The sequence below is a fragment of the Serinus canaria genome, chromosome 1 (genome assembly GCF_022539315.1).
Source record: "Serinus canaria isolate serCan28SL12 chromosome 1, serCan2020, whole genome shotgun sequence".
NCBI classification, from domain to species: Eukaryota; Metazoa; Chordata; class Aves; order Passeriformes; family Fringillidae; genus Serinus; species Serinus canaria.
In genome coordinates this window covers 86,498,012-86,524,735 of record NC_066313.1, presented here as the reverse complement: position 1 = coordinate 86,524,735, position 26,724 = coordinate 86,498,012, and the positions used below count along the sequence as shown (strand labels likewise).

General features: G+C 40.5%; 1 protein-coding gene across 5 annotated transcripts in view; it reads left to right on the top strand.

Annotated features, from left to right (window-relative positions):
• The window catches only part of FHL2 (four and a half LIM domains 2), a 43,417-nt gene that overhangs the window by 14,607 nt on the left and 2,086 nt on the right, over positions 1–26,724 (top strand). For 2 of the 5 annotated variants that reach the window (XM_050978055.1, XM_018908932.3), the window contains exons 2-4: positions 14,937–15,107; positions 21,439–21,613; positions 26,225–26,394. In XM_050978055.1, the coding sequence (XP_050834012.1) occupies positions 14,952–15,107; positions 21,439–21,613; positions 26,225–26,394 (501 nt within the window). In that variant the 5' untranslated portion in view covers positions 14,937–14,951. The other 3 variants (XM_050978039.1, XM_018908931.3, XM_030235126.2) reach the window with 3 other exon arrangements.

Below are 26,724 nucleotides of genomic sequence, written 5' to 3'. Positions count from 1 at the left end.
CTGCTTGGGTCATCCATTGCAAGCCCTCTCCTACACCTCAGCTGTTCACAGAGAGAAGGGTATGGGAACAATTACACAGAAAGGGACAGACCACAGGTGTCTCACTGCCATATTCACTTTGGGACACCTCTTTCAGGAGATAGATTTTCCTGAATGAAACTGGGGTTAACTCGATCAAAAGTCCTGACTAACTCAAAAAACTAATGAAATCTTTGTCCAAACTGACCATAATGGTCTAAAATGCTTTCATCTCTATCCCAGACTGTGCTATCACAGAGACACACTTGTATTTGAGTCTCAGTCATCTGTCTTATCACATAGCATCATATTATCCTTCTGAAGATAACTTCTCCAATGAAAAACAGGAGTTCTTTGATGCTACTAAACTGTGATACCTTTCTCTAAATTACTGAAGAAAATTGTTTAACACTGCATGTGAAAACTATAACATATTAAGAAAATAAACATGGAAGTAATTTTTTTTTTTTTACAGATTAGATTGGAGTTTCTAAGTCACTAAAGTTTCCTCACTGATTTAGGCTAAACATCAATAATCGAAGTCTTACATCATCCAAAAGCAGACAGACTTTCTCTATCTGCCTTGGCTGGGATGGTTTTAATGGGTTGTCCAAAGATGTCTGTAGTTCCCTCATCAGAATCTGTGAAATTCTGATATTTCTTACCTGATGTGTCTTTCTACTTGAGGTTTGAGTCTCCTAGGGAAAGAAAGGAAGATCAGAATATTGCACAAAATCTTGTGACTTGGAAACTGAATTGGGAAAGAAAATACATGCTGAAAATATCTTTTAAACCTTTGCAAATTCCTCATAATCTTAGGGAAAATACATATCTGTGAACATTTTATGAGTATGAAATTTCAGGAAGATTTAACATTGCCTAGCTGTTATTTTAGGTTTAATGAACTAAAGTGCAACCTCTGCATTAGTCTACACTCCTTCCTAAGTTGTAGTGCCAAAAATAGCAGCTCTCCTAAAGGCACCCTCTAATATTCAATTGAAGCTTGTGTTACACAGATTCCAGCATCAAAAAGGGGATTAGTTGAATTCTGATAAAGGAACTTAACAGTTTCCAGGATAAATTGATGGAGTAAGGAATCAGCCAGTAGCTTAGCCATTTTCAAACCTAAAAGTGTATAGTTTCCCCTCCCCTGCTCTCTCAGAGACGTTTTATTTCTCATGTCTCAAACTGGGGGAAGTAAAAATATTCCACTTCCAGCTGTCTCTTTCCACTACTTTTCTTTGTTCATTCATTTCAGCCAGGAAAGGAGATAAGTGCTGAAATTATAGTTATTCCAGCATCAGCCCAGTAGCTGAAGTGAGACTTATGAAGGCTTAGTAAAATCATTGAGAAATCCTGCTATGAGAAGGGTACTTTCTCCACCTTTTTTACCCATATGGATGTACAGCATTCTACACATAGAATTAACCTGTTAAACACACAGACCACTGAAGAACAAGCAGCAAATGCTATGTAAATGCTATACACATGAGGCAAATATAAACCATAGGATAATCTCCAAATCACTGTATGGAAATTGCATTTCCACTCTTGGTTTAGGCCCCCTAATGGAAGCACTGCCCCTGTTTTCATTGCCATGACTCCTCTGAAGTCTTGAAGATGCCTGATCTCTGCTGGGGTCTTCAGAGAACCAACGAACTAAAAATAAAATATAAAATATACCTATTGAAAAAGAAGTGGGTTATATTTGTTAGTGAAAGGGCCTCTGCCCTTTCCTCCCCATCTCTCTGAAAAGTAATGAAATTTGTGGATCTCCCACCCACCCACACCTGTTGGAATTGAGTCTGGTGGGAAAGAGGCTGGGGAGGGATGCCAGTCAGTGATGAATATTTATTTGCCAGATAAATGTGGAATGAGTGGTCCTGAAGGGGGGTGGATGTGGGGGTGGGGGGTGGGGTAAGGGGTCTGAATTCCCTGTACCTTCCCTAGTAGTGTTTGATGGAGTGCATACCCCTCATCATGGGATGAGGGAAGGTGCTGCCTGGTCATCTTCCTCATCCCTTTCACAGCCCCACACAGTCTTGATGTGGCTGCTGAGTGTCCAGCCCCACAGTGAGCCCACAAATCAATGGGTTTTAAATCAGCAGAGGCTCTTCTGCCTTCAAGGAGTCAGAGGTGTTGTATTAAAATATGCAAAATTTCCCTTATCTTCCTTAAGTCAACCCTGACCTGCAACAGATAAACCAAATCATTTCAGCTGTAGCCAGTATATATTTAAACTCATAATTGTGAGAAACACTTGTCTTGTGTGACCACAGGGATCACCAAAAAAATCTCTGTCAGACTTGCTGCAGTAGCTGTCAATGGACAGATGGGGAAATAAAAATATCATGGAAATTGAAAAAAATCAACACATTCAGAATATTTAGTTTGTTTAGAAAAGTTTGGAGCCAAATAGACCAATTCTAATTACCTTGAAGGCCTTTTTCCTTTTTTATGTACACTACTAAATTAGAGCTGAGGTAAGAACAGTAACTGAGACAGTAATTAATTATTATTGTTGTCACTGTGCAATAGTTTAACCTAAAAGAGAGGAACTATTACTCCTATTATATTTATGCTCTAGCTAGTCCTTGGAAAATTTCCTAGCAAGTTACACATGAGTTTGGCTGTCCTGAGCTTTGTATTTACAGGCAATGAAGCTAACAAACAGAGAGATGAAATCTCCTGTCCAAGGGCATCCAGGAAGTCATTGATGGGACTGGAAACCCAACCAGTAGCTCTCCCAAGATAAGGTGCAGATCCAAGGTAGCTCATTGGTTCAATGAAAATTTTTCACTCCCTGGTTTAATTAATTTTACAGTGCCACTGCAAATTCAAGGGAGGAGTCAGGGACTCCCCATGTGGCTGAGGAGTGCAACAGCTTTGATTTAAATGAGATTTAATTGCCATGGCATCCTTGATCTTGTATGCTCATTGTCAGCCCTCCAGGGCACGATGCCTGTTTTGAAATCTCAACAGCAAAGGCTGGATCAGCTGACAAACAGATCATTGCTGGTCATCCAAATAACTCACATCTGTAAAGGAGAGTTGGCTTCTGATAGAAGAAATAGGAATGGCCCTTTCCCACTATTTTAAAACCATTGCTTTTCTAGATTTGGAGTAACACTGAGGCCAACTAGCCTATTTCACCCCCATTCCAAATCTGACCACATCTGGGTGCATAAGAGGACAGCAAGTACAGGGCATGGTTCTGGCACAACTTTGTCTTGCAGGAGAAACTGTGATCTAATCCATGTGCACATCTGCACCACTGCTCAGGCACATGCCAGAACCCAGTACCCAAAACTGCACTGCCTGGCATCTTCTGGATGCAAAACAGCAGCAAGGCTCTCTCGGGACAATGGGCTTTACATATTCATCCTTCTGCTTTCCCTTAAGGTTGAAAGCATCCAAATTAAAGCACCTCCCTTTGGCAAGCACCAGTCACTACTGAAGAATTACCCTGAAATGCCTCCTCCAGCCTACCCCTCAAGCTGCAGACAGCAGCTCTCCCATGTGCTTCTGATCCAAATTCTTCCCTCTGGGAGGTTTCTCAGGACCCTCATTGTTTTGATTGGCAGAATGTGTCTCTGCTAGAATGGCTGATAAATGAAATTGGGTTTTGTAGCAGAAAAAGTAGTTCCTGATATAGTAGGATTAATAGTTTCCCCTCTTCTTACCATGTGCACACTGGCAAGGCTCTCGACTGGGTACTGAGCATGTGCTGAGACAATCTGTTCCTTTGGCTTTCTCTTAGAAAAAGATGGTTGGTTTTGGTTTCATTGATTTCCCCTGCTTTTGTTCGTTTTCCTCCTGATTATGGGGAAGCTTGGCAAGAAAGAAGGGTGGAGAGAAACTGGACTGGGGTCTGGATGTTCATAAAGAAATGCCTGCACATGTGGTCTTTGCAAAAATATGCACCTCTCCACAAAGAAGAAGAGAGACAGGTTGTTTCACTCTTCTTTGGCAAGGCACTCAGCAGGCAAAATGACCAAAGTGCATAAAGCCTCATACTGATTTTAACCAAGGACTTTATGCTCTCAGCCAGGTGAAGAACCTTACAAATGTTTGGGCTTGAGTTGCTGTAAAACCTCTCCTTCTGCAAAGAGCGAGCTCCCAGATTTAGAAAACCATGTTATTAATAAGCATCAGGGGTTTAGAGAAACAAAGGCTGGAGGAGGGGAGAGGGAGCCTTATTTTAGGAAGAGGGCCAAGAAAGACAAGATGTTTAGGAGGGGGAAGTATTGACACCCTTGGAATAGAGAAAGTGTCGAATGCCAGCTGCAGAGCGCCTCAAAGAATGAGAGTCTCCGATGCTTTTGTCTCCTTATATGGTAAAATGATAGCGAGGGGTTTCACTAGGCTGGGGAAGGCAGCAGCTCTTTCCACACACGCTGCCTGCCGAGCTGCACTCGGCGGAGCCGCTCTTTGCCGGCAGTGGAAAGCCCCAGTGGCAGCGCAGCTCTCGGCTGCAGGCAGGCCAGTGCGCTCTTTGCACTCTTGTTAATGGATGTGACCCCCTGTCCCCGGTCCGGGAGGTGCCATTAACTGCCCGCTACTGCTCTGTAAGTAAATATCCCTTTTTTCCCCTTCCCCCCCCACTACCCACAGAACACATCTTTGGAAGCGTCGCTTTAAACAAAGGGTGCAGAGAGGAGGAGAGGGTTCTTTAATATCCTGGGGGGTGCTGGGGAAGGATGCGAGGAGAGAGATTGCCGGTCCCCCTTTCTCCTGAGTGCACGGGCAGGGGTGCGAAGAGGACAAAAAGACAAATTTCTTATCTCAGCAATTACTGCTGCATGTCCGTCAGTAAAGTGACACATCAGCCAGCTGATGAGGCACTGGCTCTTTTCATGTGTAACTATTTTTAATGACTGCATTGTGCTGCGTGTGTAATCCACCGGGAAGGTGATAAAAAGTAGAAGATGGGGTCTTAGATTCCTTACACCTCCGTGCACTCCTGCTGCCGAGCTCAACAAAGGAGCATTTTGGTACTGTAGCAAGAGCAGATGCACATAAAACAAAGGTAGCCTCTCCTCTTTGCAGGCAAAGAGCAGGGATAGATTGTGTATGGGAAAAACGGGGAGTCATCAGCGTTGTATTCCTTTTCTTTATGTGGAGAGAATAAATTAGAATACAAATCCCAATTATTAGCTCTGCATTCCTTCTTTTTGTGCTTCCCTCCGTGTGCATGTGTGTGCAGCCACAATAACCCAGTCCTTACTCTATGCTAACGTGGATTTGTCTGTGTATGTAATAAAGAAAATACTAACTCTGTCTGCATTCATGGCTGTTCCAAACTTTTTACTCCCCCCAGGGGATATGGCTTTTATTTAGTTGACCAAATACCTGCATATTTCAGCTTCACTCTGTCTGGAGACACACACAGCTTTGCTGAATACAGCAAATGTCATAAAAATATAGGTACCAGCAAGTCAGTCTGTGATTGCCACTCCCCTGACTCCAGTCTGGAGGTATATTAACTAAGATTGCTAATTGACATTGAGATTGTCAGGGTCAGTAGCTGCAACATTTATTGATGATTATGTTTATTTATATGTTGTCTTGAAAAGGAATTGTTCTAAAAGGGACCAACATCTATTTGCTGGTCTCATCTATGTTATTAGATACACCAATTCATCCAAATGTGAAAGAATGCTACAATTCAGGTTGTCTCTGGGTTTCTGCTGTGAACCCTATTTTCATCAGTACATCAATTTATGGGACTTCCAGCTTTCTGGCCAAAATCTTCTGTGCCTTTTATAAGCCAGATGGTAAACTCTGAACATGATTGCTTCAGGCATTTGGATATGGAAGGCCAAAAAGAAAAAAAAACAAAACAAAAAAAACCCCAAAAATTCATGTGTTTGTTTATTTTACAAAAATTTAGGTCTGTTTTCTGCACCTGTAGACATAACTGGGAAAGGATGGATTGTAAATGTTGCTTTTTCAATAAAACCTGACCAATTCTTGGGGACATATGGAGAAATTTTTTTTTTTAAAGGATATGAGTTGCTGTATTGAAAACTCAGTTCCTGACACAGCATAGCATTGCTATCAAAATCTGATCAGAGCACCAATAAAACTGTCTTTTACCCTAGCCACAGGGTAAAATGATCTCTGGCTTGTGAACCAACATGTGGTCGAGGTGACCAGAGCAGCTGAAAAGACATAAAACGATGTTGTAGAGGAATCAAATTTACAGAAGTTACCTGGGGTTCCCACCTGACATCTCCATCTAACTAACACACCTGAGGCTAGAACACCTGAGGTTCTTGTGGTCTTTTGAAAAAGCCCAAGATGGCAAAAGTGCTGGGATAAAATACAGTTATTTTTGGTTCTCACCATTCTGCCGAACGTGCTCCCACAGAAAGCGGCAGTGCTACATGTGCAAGCACCAAATAGTCACTTCCTGGTGGTTTGGATTTACAGGAAAATACTACTAGTTTTTGTGAAATCACTGTTATCTCCCAGCAGTGGCAATATTGTGTCAGATACTGTTTGTCCATGTGAAGTTCCTACCACATAGAGCATGTAATGGTGATTCCCAACTGAAGAACTCAGGAACAAATGATGATCTGTTTCCCACTCCTTAGAGAAGTCCAGGGATAGCACTTTCCCTGAAATCACATCTTTCCTGTCCATACAGGCATCAGCTCCCCCAGATGGCACACCTTGCATTAGAAAAGAGATCAGATAACTCCTTTGATCACACACAACACAGTCTGCCAGGATTCCATCACGCTCTGAATGTCAGAAGCCAAAAAAAGAAAACAACCTCAAAACATCGGTGACAAAGTACAACTCCTATAATTGTAAGGGTTAATGACAGTTTCTGCTGCACTGCACTGCAAATTCAAGCTTTTATTCCAAAAAAAAAGGATAAGGAGGGCTGCAAAGACCTATATTTATGAGAGACCCCTGGCTTAGTTCTCCAGGGCACTGAGCTCTGAGCCTCAGAGCCAAGCAATGTGTTACTTGCTGATGTCCTCACCTCTCTGCCTTGCCTCATCTCACAGGGGCCAGGATATTCAGTTAAGGGAAGGTCAGATAAGTGTTAACACCATCAGCCACAAGCATGCTGGCCAGCATGCTCAGTCTTTCAGGGTCCCCAGGGACCAGGAACATTCAGATCTGAGTCTCATCCATGTTTCTCTGATGCGTAAATCTGTCCTGAGCATCTCTGGACAAACTCTGAATGATGTAGTGTTGTAGGCAATCATCTTCCCTCACTTGGGTACTGCTTCAGAGACTGGGGGAATCTCATAATTTGCATTTTTAGACTGATTAATTCTAATGGTGTCGTTTTAATATTTAATTTACATATGTACAGTTATTTGTGATGCAGATTCACCACAAGTGAGAGTGTGAAATGGCAGGGTAATGACAGGTTTCATGAAAATAAATCTTGGATACATTGACAGCCACTGAAGCATTAACATTTCAACAATATTAATTAGCTATATATAGACAGAATTTGATTATAAACCAGTAGAGCCTTCTCCTAAGGATGAACATCAAAATACTCATGCCAGGTGATAAAGTTAATTTTGTTCCTTTTCACATACTCTTCTATATTATGCTGGATTATATCAACTAGAATGCTGAATGGTTACTGTACATATAATAATATGCCCCAAGAAGAATGCAGGTGAGCATAACACTGACATAACCCTATTCACCATTCTCTTTCACAGAAAATTCCTGAATTTAAAGTTTCAAATATATCAACCACTACAGAGAAAGGTCTAAGGAATTGCTTTGATGATGTTAGCTCTAGATTCTCAGCAAGCATAAGCATAAGGGCTCAAAACCCACCACTGTTTCTTCACTTATCTGGTATAATAAAAGCAGCAAATTGCATAAAGCCATGAAATACCTGCAATCATTTACATAGATGTGTTTTGTGATTGCTCTGAAGCACCCTTGAGATTTAGAGCAGAAGTGTCTTCAGAGACCAGGATCTTGCCTTTGATGAATTCCAGCTTTCCCTACTGTGCCATGCTTTTCTCCATGGTGGATTCAACATCTTCCTTCTTCAGCTGGAAATAATCTTGCCCACAAAAAGATTGCCTATGTTCAGGTCAACAGGCTCTCTATGTCTTTGTGCTTTTTTCTGTACCCCTCACACACCACAGGTACTTTGGCTCAACCTTAGCAGATGTTCTCTCTGCTCTCTGTGTCCAGTCTTCAGCCACAGCCCCCCCAAACTGTGCCTAACTGGTTTCATGCAGGTGCAATCAATCTGGTTTGCTAAGAGTGCCCAGCTGAATGGGTGTCCCCAAGGTTTATGTAGCCTCCTTTGTCACATTTTGTAGGGCCGTGGGCATGGCAGCTGGGCAGGGAAGTGTGGGTGCCTCACAGCCCTAAGGTGTTCAGTGCCACAGCAGTTTTATCCAGCAGCTGTAAGGCCTGCATTAAATGATCCCCCAAACCAGGTGTGCCAACCACCTTAGACACAAGGGGGCTTTGTGGTCTTACCTCATCCAGCAGAGCCAGAGCCGTGCTGCCAGAGGACAGAACAAAAAAACAAAGCATTCTTCTTCCACAGAATCATCCCAATTTTTCTTCTATCCTCTCTTTAAAGAGGGAAGAACAAGCTATTTGGGACATTGTTCTGTCTAATTTCTCTGAGATTAGCAGTGTTCCTGACAATAAGAGAAAGCAATCCTTTTCTGGAAAAACAAACCTTTGTTGGAGTTTAATGTCTGCAGACATTTAGCTTATACATTACTTTTGCAGGATAGTGCCAGAAATAATAAAAAGGCTTATTAATCTTATACTATTTTTCTCCACTATAATTTTCTGTTGGCTGCTTAAATGCTGTTATTAGAAATATAAATTTTTATGCTTAAGCAGGATCAAGTACTTGACCTTTCCTCTGAACAAGCATTTGGTTATTTTGCAAGAGAAAGAAGGAGGACAGCAATTTCAAAAGGCTTTAAAACAGAAAATAAAAGCAAGCCTTTCCACTTGAACTGTGCTCCTCCTTGCTATGGCAGATTTAAGTCATGTTCCATGTTATTTCAACACTCTTCTTTTGTAACTGAATTTTGTGCAGGAATATGGGTAAGACCATAGACCCTCCAGTCATTACAGTATCAGCCTGAGATAACCATAGAGAAACCTCTGTGGGGCACAATTTCAAAGTGTCAGTGCTCAGTTCTTCTGTGGCATTTGTAGATATTACTACTGGCCCTTGCTCTCCTGGAGTGGCTCTAGACTGTAGGAGATCTTTATTGACTGCCAAACACAATAAACCACACAGAAACCACAAGTGGAGAGTTCCTTCTCCACTGATATAACTGGGATTACTTTAGCCAGATGCATGAGGAACCTTGCCACACAAGAAACATTTTCTATTTCTTTTTTTTAGTATTATTATTTATGTTCTGCTAAGGAATACAATCTTACCCAGCACACTATCCACTTTCCAGTTCATGACAGGCTGACTGTGCAATCCAGACAGGAACCAGGTATGCTTTGGTTATCTGCATATGTTAATGCTGTCTGTCTGGTCAGAAAATTGCACTACAGAGATTTTAAAAAAAGAAATCAGAATGCTATACCATATACAAAATAAGTCAGCCATTTCCAAGAAAGGTGAGTCCTTGGAAAAATCCAAATGTAATTTTGAAGAATATTGCAATGTAACTTTATTATTTTTTTTTTCTTAAAAAAAAAAAAACTTTTTTAAAGCTATTACTATTATTTGCAAATATTAAACCAATTTTCCTGGTTTTTGATGAAGAGAAAATGGTAATTCCTGATTTTTCTAAAGTAAATGAAAAATAAATAAAATTAAGTTTCCCTCTTTTCCCCTTGCATGCCCTTGCATGGCCTTATGGTTTGGAAAGATTCTTAGGTCTTCCAAGAGTGTTTTCCTGTTGCTGCAACAAAATGATAGATAATGAATGTGGTAAGAGCAGCTGAGTTGCAGGGAAAAAAATCACCTCTTGCCAAAAAGACCAGCATAGTTTGAGCTGTCAGTTCATGGTTGTAAATAAATCTTTTCATTTTAGCCTTTGGAGCATTAACATGAATTGTTTCCAAATGCTCTAGACCTGCATGGCTCATGTCACTGGAGTTGCCAGACACAAATCTTCCTTCCTCGGGGGAAGAGAAATAAACAGATATAAAATTCTCCATGTGTACTGTTCTTCTGGAAAAATAGTCAGGTGGGAGAAATGCCTGTACATCTTGAAGGAAGGCTTTTTGTTTCCTGTGCAGGTGGCTAACACAACACAGTGATCCAGGGGCACGGGGAAAGCCCCAGCACTCCTCAGCTAATTCAGTGAACAGCAAGGCCCCCTCTGGCATCTACAGGGGCTTAATCCTCTGTCTCCAGGTGCTGCTACAACAAGAGGTCAGAACTTCACTGAATAAACTGAACTCCTACATGGTTTAGACAGTTTCCCTTGGCCTCTTTCTCTCTCTTGTGTGTGTGCATCTGCACATCTCCGTGCTCAACACCCCCTATGAAAAGTTGAAATAAGAGATGGACACGACAGCATTTGTTAGGCTTGCAGACATAGCTGGATGTCACCCTGATTTTTTAAGATTTTCTAAGCCTTCTGATGTTGACATTCTTGTAGAAAACTTTCTCACACACTTTCTGTAAATAACTCATTGTTTTGCATTCTTTTATGGAGGAGGAGAAATTTGATGGACCGTTGGTTTGTCCAGTGTCATTGGAGAGGTGGCACTGTCACCCTCCAATCCACTGTCACTTTTGGAAAACTATAAATGTTGGAGTCAGAAAATAAACTTCCCTTTTCTCTTCACCTTGAGAGCAGCGGTGTGCACTTGTGTTCTTTTGTGTCCTATAGTGACAGCTGAAGATGCAGGCAAGGTCTGGTTTTTCAGCAGTCAGTAATGTCAGGGGATGGGGGAACACTGGATAATTTTTTAATGACATGATGAACCTTAATATTTATGCAATTATATGACAACTTTAGGAATTGCTGCCAGTAAAATGAGACTGAGCCAATAGGGAAAGAAAGGAAAGAAGCATAGATTTTGAGTCAGTCTAACTTTTTGTTAATTTTCCTGCCAATTCTTTCTTCCTGTGAGACACAGTGTGGGTAGTACTAACATTTGGCATAAGCTGTAGCTTCTCTTTTGGGCAGGCAACAGAAAGCTCTTTTCCTTTTGGAGATGTACTTGCTATGTCTGATGCTGTAGGAGGGAGATAGAATGGCAGAAAAAAAAAATTTCTTCATCATGATCATGTTGAGAGCAATCTGAAAAAACATAAGTATAGAATGACTACAGTAATAAAATCTAAAGATCTTTAACCACAAAGAGCTATAATAATGAGCCTCTGTCCCACAACACTTTATGGTCAACAAGTATCAAACACAAGAGAAAGAAATAGATCAATGGCAAGGAGGTTGAATTGCAATTTGTGTCCATCCACAGCTGTGCAAGTTTTTTTCCCCAAAGTCCAAAACAGTTTTGGTTTTTTTCCCCCTTAAAGTCTAAAACAGTGCATAAAGCCTGCACTAAGCTAAACAGGAGGGGATTTTGTATAACAGGAATTAATGGATTGGCAATGTAAAGGACCATGTGTACAAAATGACAGGCAAAAATACTGCTCGGTATGATTTTTACATTCCTTGATTGTAAGACAACAGTGAAATTATTTGTTTGAAATTCCTTCTAGTATTTAGCAGATAGGACCCATTATTACCTCACACTTAATTCTCTCTGAAGCAGAAAACACTTTGTACAATATGCTCAAAATACCATATAGTAGATCAAGAGATTCAGTCCAAGACCTGGATTTTAACAGCCTGAAATTTTGGGATGCTTCAACCTTAATTCCAGCTTACTGAATGAAACCACATGAACCTGAATTCCTAACTTTAAAATATATTGGATCCAAAATTGGTCCCAGATCCACTAAATGATTCACATAACTAAAGCCAAAATGCAGATCTTGTCTTTCAGTTTCCCAGATCTCTAGATCTGTTCCTTAAATCTCATCCAGGGCTGTCCCTGCATTGTCTTCATAGACCAGAGTTCATCCCTAAATCTGTTTGAGATGTAGAAATGAGGACTGCCTCTCCCTGCTCAGGGTGAGGGGGACAATCCCCTGGGACAGTCTTAGAGCACAGTTAACAAAACTAAATCTCTTTCAGGATTGCAGGGCTGTGCCCAGGTATTTTCTGAAATAGTGGCAGCAACTATTTAACAATTGCTGAATTATTTTGAATTGTTGAATTATTACATTATTATATGAATTATTGAATACATCTATCACATGATGCTTGCCTCTGCTCCAGTGAAATGCACCCAGAAGTCAATACAGCACTCAAGAGGGAAGTTCTGTGACCAAGAGACAGGAATGGCCACTTCTAAGGGAACAGTCCTTCTCCCAATCACAAAGCTCTTCTATATTTTATGTTTAGCAACTTTGGATGAAATGCTATAAACCTGTAAAGGAATCACACTCTATAGTTTTTGCTTTTACACATCAAGACTGCAGAGAAATTTTTCACTCTTTAGTATCACACATCTACTTTTAAATCAGGGTTAGAAAGAAATAATTCTGAAGAAGGGTGACAAATGCAAGTTCATGTATGGGTTCTGCTCACATTTTAATGTAGCAATAATGCACATTAAATGGGCAACAAAATCCTATCATTTGGAAAAAAACTACCTAATATAATCAAGTAAAAAGTACATATTTTTGTTCTAAATACAGATTATTTGAACAAAAGCTATCACTCCTCTCAGACTTAGTCATACATCTACACATATAACTCAGTGTACATTGGCCTGACTGCGTTTTGCTGAGAATTCTCCAGAAGGAAATTAAGTCCTGACTAGTTCTTTCCTGGGAAAGTCCAAACCTGTTATGTAGGTTAGGGGTGTAAACAGGCTCAAAACAGAGAGGAATCCATGATCATCTATTAAATGTTCTGGTAAAGACTGCAGGTGTACTTCAAGAGAAGACTAACTTGCTGGAAGTAATTGTTAAGGAAATGTCCCTATGTATTGTCCCTATTCTCCTGCCTTATACTTCCATTGCTAGCTGCTGCTGGAAATGGCCTACAGGGGAGCTTTGGGTGGTCATTGCACTTCTCTCTCCAGCACATCTTCTTATTTTCTGTCTTCTTATCAGACCTATGGTCCTCTCTACTCCTTAAGGACAAAGAGCACCCCACATACTCCCAGTTCCCCTCTGGGATAAGGAAGTTAATTAGTTCCTAGATCATTTTGAAGACCAAAGCAAGTTGCCCCGCTGGTCCTGGGTTGTCAGAAGCACTGATGACCAGCTGACAGGATATGTGCTTCCTCCAGACACATTTTGGGGCTTGCTGGTTTGTCTCTCTTCTTTAGTAGTTACTTGGAATTCATAAGATTTTCAGCAGTTGAGACATCACTTACTTACTTCACACATTCACCCCTCAGTCTGTGCTAGTCACCACAAAATTCAGCAATGGATTGGCCATTAAAAAAAACAAACCAAAACATTTTCTAGCCATTAAAATAAAGTTTGTCGATTCAGACTGCCCTAAAGCCTTAATCACATCCCAGCTAGACAGAATGAATGATAATAGTAAAAACTGAAATCCTGGAGGAGAACTCAGGATTTCAGAATATCCTGTGGGTGGCTCCCACTGCAAGAGGGAGAGGACAAACTCCAGAAATCATCAACCTGTGCCAAGAACTCTAAGCAAGTAACATTTTGTTTAAAACTGAGAGCTGAAGCTGGCAAAAGGACTGCAGATGCTGCAAATGTCACTTGTGCATGAAAGACAGAGGTAGCCACTTAAGCTATTAGTACTCAAAACATTTAAGGATTTATAGATCAGATGTGCCTTAAAGAGGAGATGCAGCCTGGCAGGTAGTTAAGATCATGCAGTCCAGCTGGCATGTACTTTCTGCTTGGGAAATTCCCTTTCCTGAGCAGGCAGGTAAGCCCTGCTCCAGCTGTAACTTCCAAACAGATTTCAGGTGCAACACACGCTTCAAGCCTCAGGTTAAGAAAGAAGGTGATGACTGTAATGAAATCCAAAATAACTTGTCCCAGGCAATAATAAATATTCATCAAAGTCATTTGTGCCATCTTTGCTTGTGTGTGCATCCAGAAAATGATAGAGATGTAACGAGACCTGAGGAGCAAACATCAATTGCCCCTAATTCAGACAAGATGAAATACCATATACAGTTTCTTCTTCTTGATTTTTCCCTTCCATAATAATTTTTTTACATTTGTCTGAGCCAGAACACCTGGGAACCAGCTCCCATTTGTGTCCCAATACACTACAGCTAACGGATAACCTCTCCAGGAGCATCAGAGGAGAATGAGATACCCAGTCACCTACCACCCCCATAGTCCCATGCACAAGCAGAGGTGGAGGGTTGGTGTCTGCCTGTGGGGGAATGATTGCCAGAGACACTGGCCTACTGAGAATGCAGAGAAGAAAGCTGCAGAAGCACATAACTGAGGTGCCTGATAGTCTTTGCATGACTGAAGTCTACTAACAATGTAAACCTTTCTCTTGCCTTATCCAGGAGATGTTGTTTCTGAAGGAAGATTAGCTTGCTCATCCTCTTAATGGACTTGACTCCCTCCATCCCCTAGAGAAACACCTTCTTGTTGCAGACCTATAGGTCAAATTCAATTTACAAATCCCATGAGAATTCTTCACATTCAGAGTTTAATCCTTCCTCTCATCTCTAGCACTAGGTCTGGCCAAAGATAGATCAACAGATGGCTAATTTAGATGGGCAGCACTGCAAAATTTATAGCCCAGTTTTTTCCTATTGTGTTCATTTATTTGACTGAAAGTCAGATTAAAACTGAGGTACAATGTGAAAAACAAGAATTGCTAAACCTTTCTTGGGGGATTGGGTCAAGTGAAGCTCAGTCTGACGTGTGCCTGTTCCTCTCTTTGTGGCAGACTCCAGACACCAACATGACTGAACGCTTTGATTGCCACTACTGCAAAGAGTCTCTGTTTGGTAAGAAGTACATCCTGAAGGAGGACAGCCCCTACTGTGTGAAATGCTATGAAAATCTTTATTCCAACACCTGCGAGGAATGCAAAAAACCTATTGGCACTGACTGCAAGGTATGTTGGCTTTGTGTCTTGTTAGAGAAATCTTGACAGCAGCCTGGATACAGAGCTCTGAGATCTAGAAGGATCCTGACAGCTACACAGGGGTTTCTTGTGATGGGAGAGCGTGTTTTCTGGACCCCTGCATCTGTTCTGTATTGTTTCACTTGGCAAACCCTTCTTTACCCAGCATGGTAATAGAAATGCACTCCTGTAAAGCACAGAATTATCTGATGCTCTGATGTAAGAAATTCTCTTTAATTCATTGGGTGAGCCTTTCCTCAGGGCCAGCTGGCATCTGAAAGGGTGACAGAAGCTGACTGTGCCTACTTTTGAGTCAGAGGGAGCTAAGCCACTGCTGGCTCTGCAGTGACCACATTTCTGTGGTCATCAGGAGACACAAACTCAAGGTGCTAACTTGGAGGTCACAGAAATCCAGCTGATTTATTGCTGACACAAGCAATAAATCAGATAGAGTTAGAAAAATTAGCCTTTTAAATACAGAATGATGATAGTGGAGTCTAATTAAAGAATGGGATGGACAGAGCAGAGGCCTTGCTTGCTTGAATTATGCACTGCTGCAACACATGGAAACACCTGCCTGGTACAGATTAGTTATTTTAAATTAGTAATTTGAAAGAAATACAGTTGTATTTCTTTTAAATTAATTAAAACAACTGGACTTCATGCCAGATCCAGCCTGCCTGCATGAGGACAGAGGAGCCATCCAGTGAAGAGTCTGTAACACAGCTACCAGCAGACTTCATTTGATATACATCCTCTTTGCATAAAATTGGCCCGTTCAAATTTTCACTGGCAGAATGATATTGCAGTAGAACTGCAATTTGTTTTGCATGGCCCTAGGATTCTTCACTGACCCAAGGAGATCTGATGTTTGATTTCCCACTGCTGGTCCATACCTTTACAAAGATGAACTAATTCCCATCAGTGATACTATCACCCAATCCCTAGTTCAGAGATATAAAAATGTATGCTTACTCAGATTGGAAAAAACAAATGTCTCATACCTTCCAAACTGATCTACAACACCCTATTGGCAAATCAGTAGGAAAGTCCCTTTCAGAAGCCTTAAAAAGGTAAAAATTTTTCACCACCAAGACAGGGAACTGGCAATAATCTGTAAGAAGGTATAAAATTGCCAGCTTTCCTACTGCTCATAAATATTCAGGTTAGAGATGAGATACAGCTGGCCTGGCCTGACCTGAAAAAGCAAAATATTCCTGCCCTGTTCCAGAATGTGCTTTTGTTTTAAGGTCCCTTTCTAATCCCCTGAGAAGATATTTCCATGTGTTGATAGTCAAGAATTTAAAAGCTTGGACCAGCTTCAACAAATCTTGGTCAAAGTATTCAGGAATTAATCGGGCTGAACTTTTCAACCCAGATTTATGTATTTAGGGAGTGTGAGTGTTATCCAATATACTGCTTCTCTTTACTTTTAAGTGAAGCACACTCTAATAACAGATAGAAAAAAAAAAAGAAAAAGCCCCAACTGTTTGCAGTCTAAGAATTTTTATAATATTTTATCTATGTAAAAACCAGAACTATATGTGGAAAACACAACTAAGAGATAGTAAATAAAGATTTCTTAAAGAGCTATAAACTGTGCCAGAAACAAACATGTCCTTTTTTTGTTTCTGTGACTGCTGTTTGTGCCTGTTCATGCTGTAGCTTTTGAAGCTGTTGAGCAATTTTAGCAAATTCTGATAGATGGATAAAAGTTGAAACTTAAATTCCTGCAAGTTTTCTGAAAAAAAAAAAAAAAGTGTTTGGGTAGAAAAAGAGATCCTATTAATGTTCTTACTGAGAAAAAAACTAGTTTTTCAATGACAGCAATAGACACTAGAGAACACATTTGAGAGAGCCCTTACAAGTGCCTCAGCCACAAGATAAGTTTCAGATGAAGTGTGTGCACTGTGTCTGAGCATAATTCAGCCATGAGACCGTCACAAAAAAATCAGGCTTCTCCTCATTTAACTGTATAATTATGTAGGTATATAAATACATAAGAAATACACACACACTCACATATATATATGAATTTTACATAAATCTTTTTACACATAGCATTTGCTTTTTCACCTGAACAAAAAAGATAAATTGTACTGTTTGGGAATGAAACCAGTGTGTTTATTGCATGTAGGAAATGGACTCCCATTTGTTTGTATGCTCGACATAACCTAAACCTGTAAAATTTGGAATAAAAAATATAATGGAGCGACAGTGTCATGAGAAAAGGTCACATCCAGGCCTCTGCACATGGAAGCAGTGTCCACACTTACATCCACATTACAACCTGGAAAGTCCCACAAAGTTCTCCCATCAGATTTTCCTTCACAAGTCCCTTCTTGGCCACCATTATTTCTCTTCACTAAGAAAAGCTGCAGAGAGAACCAGATGCTCTTAATTTTCTTCTTTCCCACCCTCCCAATTACAAACAAACCTCCTATAACTGACAGGGTTACAACAAAGTGAAAGTACAGGTGCTGAGAAGAGGACACTTGTAATACTCAAATTCTGACACCACTGGACTCTGAGAGGATGAAAGTGGTGCTGGATTTTCACATTGTGCATTAGCTGTAGCGCAGAAAGCCCAGAAGACAACAATTCTGTAGAGAAACTTACCTAACTTACCTTGAATTCAAGTCAGGGGAGAAATTTCATGGGTCATTTCTCTCACACTTATTACACATTATCCATATGCCAACAGGTTATGGGAGAAATTTACTTTTCTAGAAAAAAAATTGGCATTTTAATGGCTAAGTCCCTGGTGAATGCTCACCACACCTACAGTTTCATGCCTGTTCCTGTAAATCCATATGTCTTGCACCCATTTGCTTAACTGCTGAAGGGTTACTTTTGGTTGACTTTGGCTTTCTTAATACTTTCCTTGCAGTTCTTATGGTATGGAAAACATTGCAAATACAGGAAATACCTTCAGTAATCCTATGTTTAATGCAGTCCACAAGTTGGCCTTGGCAGGCAGAAGGGGGTGAAAACTCTCTCTGTGAAATGTGCAAATTAAATTATGAGTGGATTGTGAGATACAGCTACTGTGTCAGCACACAGGCCAAAAATGGCTCTAAAGGGTCATTCTCACACATAAACTAAACAAAAAATAAAACCACCAGAAATGAGGATCAGGAAAGAGAAAAAATAATTATTTTTCTCATTTTTGATATTTAAACCCTGTCCCAACATGCAACACTTTTTCAGCTCATTATTGAATCTCAGGCTAGTTTTTGTAAAGTGAAATGGTAAAAGAGGTGGATAACTTAATATCTTCTCATACATGTAAGGGGCTGAGTACAGCACAAAAGCACTTGTTTTTTACCTTTTCTCAACATACTTTTATAGGTATGTGCCAGTCTAACATACTTAAGTGTTTTGCTACAGGGTATGTGTAGCTAAAACCTGCACAGCATTTAGTTGGCATAGCCCATTTCCTACATTCAACCTTCTGAAAAGACCATTTGGTAAAAAAAGCCCTGAACAACATGTACAGGTATTGTTCTGGTAATAAACTCTCTAATCTCCTTCTTCCTACTGGGTCCCTGTTGAAACCCAGAGAAGCTGGAACCCTGTTGTTCAAGAGAAATGGTGCTGCATAATGGCTTCAGTTTGCATAGACTTAAAAAGCCTGAGGAGAAGACAATATAAATGCAGGGTATGAGGAGCCCAAGCTTAACCCAGTTACCTGGTAACCCTAGTCTGAGGGGGTCTTCTGGGTTGTTTTTTAAAAAGCACACTTTTCTAAGTCACATGCAGTCCCACCCTAGAGGCCAAATAAACCATGCTGGAGCAAAACTGTACGGAGCTGTGGAGAAGCTGTAGAACTTGATCTTGCCATCGTTAACAGTTGTCTTGTCAAAGTTTTCTTTGTGGGTGTCACAATGAAAATAAGTGAAAATACAGCAGGAATTAGTAGTATATCACTTGTACCTTCTGCTGGAACAGATTTATTTGGGTTACAATCAGCTAGCATAGACTAGAATTCACATGCCTAGACTAAATCTGATGTTCTTTCAGCTTAACAGAGGAGCAGCCTGATATTCAGAGAGCTTTAAGTCAGGTTTTGCACATCCTTTCCCAGAGTTTGCTCCAGATCAATACGTCCACAGCTTATGAACAAGTCAAAGGCTCCAGCAATATATACAACATGCTGAAATATACCAAGCCTCCTTGTCAGTGACCTAAGACCATTCATGATGCATAAATGGTTTCATCAGTACCTTGGGCTTCCTTGCTTTCAGATGGGACAGATTCAGAGAGAGAAAGCAAATCCATTTCATCAGTCTAATATTCTACTGTCAAAGTCAGACATCATAGACTCTCTCTATATTCAATGTAGAGTTATAGTAATCCAGAGAAGCTAAAGAAAATTCAATCCACTTTTTATCTTGGGTACTTTTTGTTGTAGTTTTGCTTTATGACTTCATCATGATTAAATATCTGCTGCTGTCATCTACCCAGCTACTGCCTATAAAATCTTGCCATCATAGCTGACTCTGGGATCAAATCTTTCATCTTTGACACCTAATCTTTGTCTTCATTATTCCTCTACTAAAAGGCATGCACCATCTTCAGGGTATCATTTCATTAATAAAATATGCATACCTCGCCACATGAATTTTGGATATTAAAAAATAGCTTGCTGAAAATTGCAAAAACAGGAAATGACAGGTAGTGAGGAAAAATAATTGAATACATCATGTTACAAGAGACAGAAAATCAGATCTGTTGTTCTACTTTCTAAAAGTCAAATTTCAGTTATTTTGGAAAGCACTGTATATTCTATTTTTCTGTTGAAAATATAATATGAGACCAGATTTAGGCTGTTAGACTTCTCCCAAAGAGACGAAAAAAAATGTAAATAACTTCCGAAGAAGATTGGTTTGCATTTGCTTTGAGAAAAGATTAAAATATTACAGTCAGAAATGTTTGTTGCTTCAAAAGCATTTAGCTGAAATGAGTAGATGAGCTGGATAAACAACTGAGTGAAAGCTGCGAAGTGGAAGTCTAAGATATTCTACCATGGAGTGCAATCTCAGAGATGAAAATTGTTACTCACAATGATTCAAAAAAATTAGGTGAGTGGCACAGATGTCCAAATAGAAATGTTTAATTGCATAGTCAAATTTTGACACAAATTACTGAAGTTTAACAAGCTACCACATATCAGCTGAGCTAGATGAAACTTTTTCAGTGTTTCCAGCTATCTGTTTATAAGAACAAGGTTCCCAAAGACAAATTGTTATTTTAGGTTAACCTAAATCTGTGGTATCTTGCTCTGGCCTAAGACTGCACGTTTGGAGTTACCTGTGACTGTTCTGACTGACATAGCACAGCTTATGCCAGATCAGGTATGAACCCTTTGTGATGCTTCACACAACTGCAAAATTGGAACTCATTATTCTACCACTTGCTCTTTTCCTTCAGTTAATCTGATTAGTTTAGTGCCTGCAATAAATACACAGTAGATCTTGAGCTAGAACCTGAGAACTTATTTCAGCTGAATTTTTATGCTCCCTATTCATGACAATTCTAGCCTTTCACACTCCCAGCCCATACCAGAGCCTTTATATTTTGAGGTAGACACTATTTTTTGTAATCATCCAAGCTCTATTTTGTTTGAAGTCCAAAGACACAATTTTGAGAAGGACTGTTTCTTTAAAAATAATAAAAGGAACCACTGTGAAGACTATTTTAAATACTAACATGCCCACACTGATCCTTGGCCAGTACTCTGGATCATGGGATGCAGGTACATTGTGGTCTTGTATCTTTCAGTACAATCCACATCTGATATACAGGTAAACCAAAACACAAGAGTCGGAAAAAATTTGTCATAGTGGAAAAAACCCAAAAGAGATCAGGCTCATTCCACTCTTCGTGTAAATCTGTCAAAAAATATCAGAATGCAATTGGGAAAAAATATTTCTTTTCAGGAGCTAATATCTATGAAATGAGCTAGAAATCAGAAATAGATAAGGCAGATAGGGGAGGTCTATCATACCTGTCAGGTTAACAAGTTTTAATACAACTCAAAAGTGGGTTTTTATTCCCAAAGGAAATACCTAGGTGAAATTAGCTCCACCTCCATCACAAACAAAAAGGGTTACCTTGAACTGAAAAAGGGTTGATAGTTGTCATGAGCTGCTCTTGGCTATTGCAGCAAAATAACTTCACCTTTTTCAGAACATTTTGTTTTCCTCAAAGCAGCCCCAGCTCCTGGCTGGAGTTCAGATTTGGATGTGTTTGCATTCTCTGAGCTTCCTGTTGTGCAAACTATTCATTCCACTTACTCTGTGGTTTTGGATTTCTACAGGATCTGTCTTATAAGGACCGCCACTGGCACGAAACCTGCTTCCACTGCTCCCAGTGCAAGAATTCCTTGGTGGACAAACCTTTTGCTGCAAAAGAGGAACATCTACTTTGTACTGACTGCTACTCCAATGAATACTCTTCCAAATGTAATGAGTGCAAGAAGACTATTATGCCAGGTTAGGATGCTCACTTTTTGGACTAAATATCAAGCCCAAACTCAGCAATATTTGTGAGAAATGTCTCTCCCTGACTGTCTCTACTAGGTCATGCCGAGCTATGTAAAAAATTGGTGATGGTGCATTCTAGTCCACTTCCATGACCAGAACATGTAATGTCCATAATGGGTCATGGAAGAACTTTCATTCCCATGAGAATTTTGTCTAATTACTCAAAATTTAGCTTCTCTTAAGACAGATGAAAAATTGGTCAAAGTGCCTGTGAGGTCTTCCTTGAGCACAAAGATATGAAGGAACAGGAAAGAGAGATTTATTTTTTTAACATGAACCATGAGGTTATAGTATTAGATTGCTAAAACCTGTTCTTCTTACAACAATGCTATAGCATTCTGTGATGATTTGAGGGCTTTAATGTTGAAGTGCTATCAGTGCAGAAATAAAATATTAAAAGGCAATTTGAAGAATACTCATACACACTCCATAATGATTACTAGTTACTTTGTCAGCTGGTTCAGACATTGAACATCTCAGATAAAAAGAGGAAACCACATTTTGCTCCTCAGGTGTGAAAACAAAGGCTTGATGATGTAATAGAACAACAATATTTAAAAGCAGACAACCCTATCTATTCTGAGTTTAAACATCTCCTATTATTCCATGTGCACCCATTTTGCTGACACAGAAATAAAAACTGACATGCTTGGGAGTAGCCAGTGCTAGTTTTAAATCTGGAACTCCATGACACAGAAAGCCCATTCACATCCCAGAAAGCCAGTTGTGTCCTGGGCTGCATCCAAAGCAGTGTGGGCAGCAGGTCTAGGGAGGTGGTTCTGCCCCTTATCTTTGCTGCTGAGAGATCCCACCTGGAGTGCTGCATCCAGCTCTGGGAACCCCAATATCAGAAGAACATGGAAATGTTGGAGGAGGTCCAGAGGAGGGCCACAAAGAGGGCTGAAATACTTTGCTTATAAAGACAAGCTGAGGGAGCTGGGATTGTTCAGCCTGGAGAAGGCTCTGGGGAAGCCTGTTTGCAGCCTTTCAGTACTGAAAGGGGACCTGTAACAAAGACAAACTTTTCAGCAGGGCCTGTTGCAAGAGAACAACATGTAACTTTTTTTAAAGTAAAAGAGGGTTGATTTACATTACTATAAAGAATAAGTTTTCTGCAATGAGGGGGAAAGGTAAAACACTGAAATGGGTTGCCCACAGATGTGGTGGATTCCCCATGCCTGGAAAAACTGAAGGTCAGTTTGGATGGGGTTCTGAGCAACCTGATCAAGTTGAAGATGTCCCTCCTTACTTAGGCCTTGGACTAGATGACCTTTAAAGGTTTCTTTCAACCAAAACTGTTCTGTGAATCTATGATTCTATAATGTTATCTGTATATATTTTTAGTACTGCTCATCAGATTCATTGCTGTTATCAGTGATTTACTGAACGGATCTCTTTTTGTCTATTATTCCAGCTATGCATTGATATGTAGTAAGGGAGGCTGGACACAGAATCCCTGCTTCTCTTATAATCCAGAAGAGAAGAAATTAATTTTTGTAAGCTTTTCAGCTACCCACTGGTCTCTAGCTGCTTACCCAAGATAGCTGAGATGTCACCACACTGGAAGAGCAGTACACTCACCATGCTTTTTCTGCTTACACAGCACAGTGTGGTAGTACAGGAGCTACAGCAGAGGAGTATGGTCACCAGTATATATTTTGAAAGAACCTGCAAGTGATTGGATATCTTTTGTGGAGACTGTTAGTGCTAAACTTGCCCTTTGCTTTGAGCCACTAAATGTAAAATGTAGATCACAGAGTCACAGAATCACTAGGTTGGAAGAGACCTTCAAAATCATTGAGTCCAACCCATGTCCATAATACCTCAATTAAACCATGGCACCAAGTGCCACATTCAGTCTTTTTTTAAATCCATCCAGGGATGGTGACTCCACCACCTTCCTGGGCAGACAATTCCAGTACTTTATCACTCTTTCTGTAAAAAACTTTTTCTTAATGTCTAACCTTTATTTCCCTTGGCGCAGCTTAAGGCTGTGTCCTCTCATTCTGTCAGCTGCTGTCTGGAGAAAGAGACCAACCCCACCTGACTACAGCCACCTTTCAGGGAGTTGTAGAGAGTGATAAGGTCACCCCTGAGTCTCCTTTTCTTCTGGCTAAACACCCCCAGCTCCCTCAGGTGTTCCTCACAGGGCTTGTGTTCCAAGCCCCTCACCAACCTTGCTGCTCTCCTCTGGATGCACTCAAGTGTCTCAATGTCCTTCCCAAACTGAGGGGCCAGAACTGAACACAGCACTCAAAGTGTGGCCTCACCAGTGCCCAGTACCGGGGAAGAATGACCTCCCTGCTCCTGCTGGCCCCACTATTCCTGATGCAGGCCAGATGCCTTTGGCCTTCTTGGCCATCAGGGCTCACTGCTGGCTCATGTTCAGCCAGCTGTCAGTACCCCCAGGTCCTTTTCCACCTGGGCACTGTCCAGCCACACCCTCCCCAGCCTGTAGCATTGCAGGGGGTTATTGTGGCCAAAATCCAGGACTCTGCACTTGGACTTATTAAACTTCATCCCATTGGGCTCTGCCCATCCATCCAACCATTCCAGGTCTCTCTGCAGAGCCCTCCTACCTTCCAGCAGATTGACACGTGATCCCAGCTTAGTGTCATCTGCAAATTTGCTAATGAAAGACTCAATCCCCTCATCAATAAAAATATTAAACAGAACTGGTCCCAGCACAGACCCCTGAGGACACCACTGCTGACTGGCCCCAGCTGGATGCAGCCCCACTCACCACCAATCTCTGGGCCTGGCCATCCAGCAAGTTCCTAACGCAGCCAAGAGTGCTCCTGCCCAAGCCATGGAAACTCTACCATGATGTGCCCATTTAAGTGATTACAAGCTTGTTCTTTCAGTCCTTCTGCAAACCCAACTCACACTGACTTCAGTCTAGTAGCTAACCAAACAGGGTTAGCTTTGAGTTTCAATGACAACACCATCCCAAAGAGAGCACAGCTGCAAATGTAAAAATAAATGTCCAGACTATTAAAAAAATTATCCACATCTTCTTTTTTCCAGAATATTATTCTTTTAAGGACTGATTTATTTGCTCCTTGACATGATATAGGAAGTTACCAGCATAGAGAGGGCATATTTTTTGGAAGGTATCTGCTAATAAAATGGAACAAAAATATTCAAGAATATAAGGATCAGAAAGATGCTTACAGTTCACTTAGTACTGATGCAAGTCAATTTAAAAGAACAAAAAAAACCACCAAATAAATCCTGAAGTGTGCCTCTCAGCAGAATTTAATGAGATCATAAAAGAAGAAAAATATGCAACTAGTAAACAAAGATGAATTAATGCTTGAGAAGCGGAAAAATGGTTAAACTTCACCCTGCAGTAATAGAGGCAGAGAGAATTGGCATCAAAGGCATTAGTGTGGTTCTTTATCATTAGCCAACTCAATCAACTTGTCAGGCTTCCAAGTATTTGACTTCATGTTTGCTGTTACAGGATCCAAGAGTGATGCAGAACTGTAGGTACAACATTTGTTTGTTTACCCTTCTGGCCAGTATCAAATACTCTGACTCAAACTGGTACATAGAAATCATACTGTGTGCAAATAAATTTATCTGTTTAATCAGGCATCTCCAGTTTCCTGGAGGGACTGAGTCTTTCTGCCACACAGTGGACTGAATCTCCAAAGAACACTATCTGAACCCTAAAATTTTGTTCTAGAGAAGTGCATTTATTTCCTAACTACCATACTACTTTTCTGCTTTCCAATAAAAGGATTGTTTAAATTCCACATTTCAACCATATTTTCAATTCAACTGAAAACAGAGAAAAAGCTTTTTTCTTACTGGAAGGTTCAAGAGACAGAAAAATATTGAGGATAGGTTCTGTTGAGCTGGAAACAATTGCAAACTTATAATACACCTCAATGAGAACAAGAAAAAGGCTCCTGAGCAAATATGAAATAATCCTTTGTCTCAGACAGAGACTGTATTTCATTGGGAAAGGGAGGCAAGGAATTGCATGCCCCATCCTTGACAGTGTTCAAAGCCAGGTTGGATCAGGCCCTGAGAACCAGGTCCAGTGAGAGGTGTCCCTGTCCATGGCAGGGAGTTTAAAACTAGGTGATCTTTAAGGTGTATTTCAGCCCAAACCATTCTAAGAGTCTGAAATTAACCAGGTACCTTGCTGCTATTTGAAAAAGATACAAAACAGACGTGGAATTAATGAAGTCAGTCTTTAATGAGGAATGGCCTGACCTTCATTCAGCACTAACAGCAACTTATGTTGGTGTCTGTCCAATTCCCTTGAATCTTCCTGTGCATTGGAATTCATTATTTGCCTAATAATACCCAAAAAGCTGCTCTAGGCTGTAGCTATTTGCAATAAGCGTTTCTTTTCTTTGCAGGAGAAGAGATCTCCAAAAACCTAAAATGGTACCAAATGTCATGCAAAGCTGGTAGGAACATTAAATAGCCTCTAGCTCACAGCTGCAATGCTTCCTGACTGACAGACAGCTGCCAGGCAAAACAGAGCTACGAACTGCATCTCTCTCATCCAGAAGTTCACTTGGTGCTCTGCTCTCATTACAGGTACCCGGAAGATGGAATACAAGGGCAACAGCTGGCACGAGACCTGCTTTATCTGCTGCCGCTGCCAGCAGCCTATTGGGACAAAGAGCTTCATCCCCAAGGACAATCAAAACTTTTGTGTACCCTGCTATGAAAAGCAGTTTGCCATGCAATGTGTCCAGTGCAAGAAGGTAGTGCTCTTATTCTGCATATGTGAAACTTAAAGGATTCAAGTCCTTCCAATTTTGTATCCAAGTAGGAAGAATATCTCATTTTTGTATGTGTAAAAAAATTAGGAATTAACTGGTTTTAAGAGATTGTATCATTTCAGTTCCACTTACAAGTGAAAAACAACTTGGAGAAGCAGAAAGTAAATACTTCATCTAAAATAAGAAATAAACCAGTCTTTCCCAAAGAAAGGAAGTTGAAGCACATCAGGTAATTCCTCCACCATGAAGAAAGGGACAGGTGAAGGAACAGTGATGAGACAAACTCTGGTACATGCCTATGAAAAGCAACAT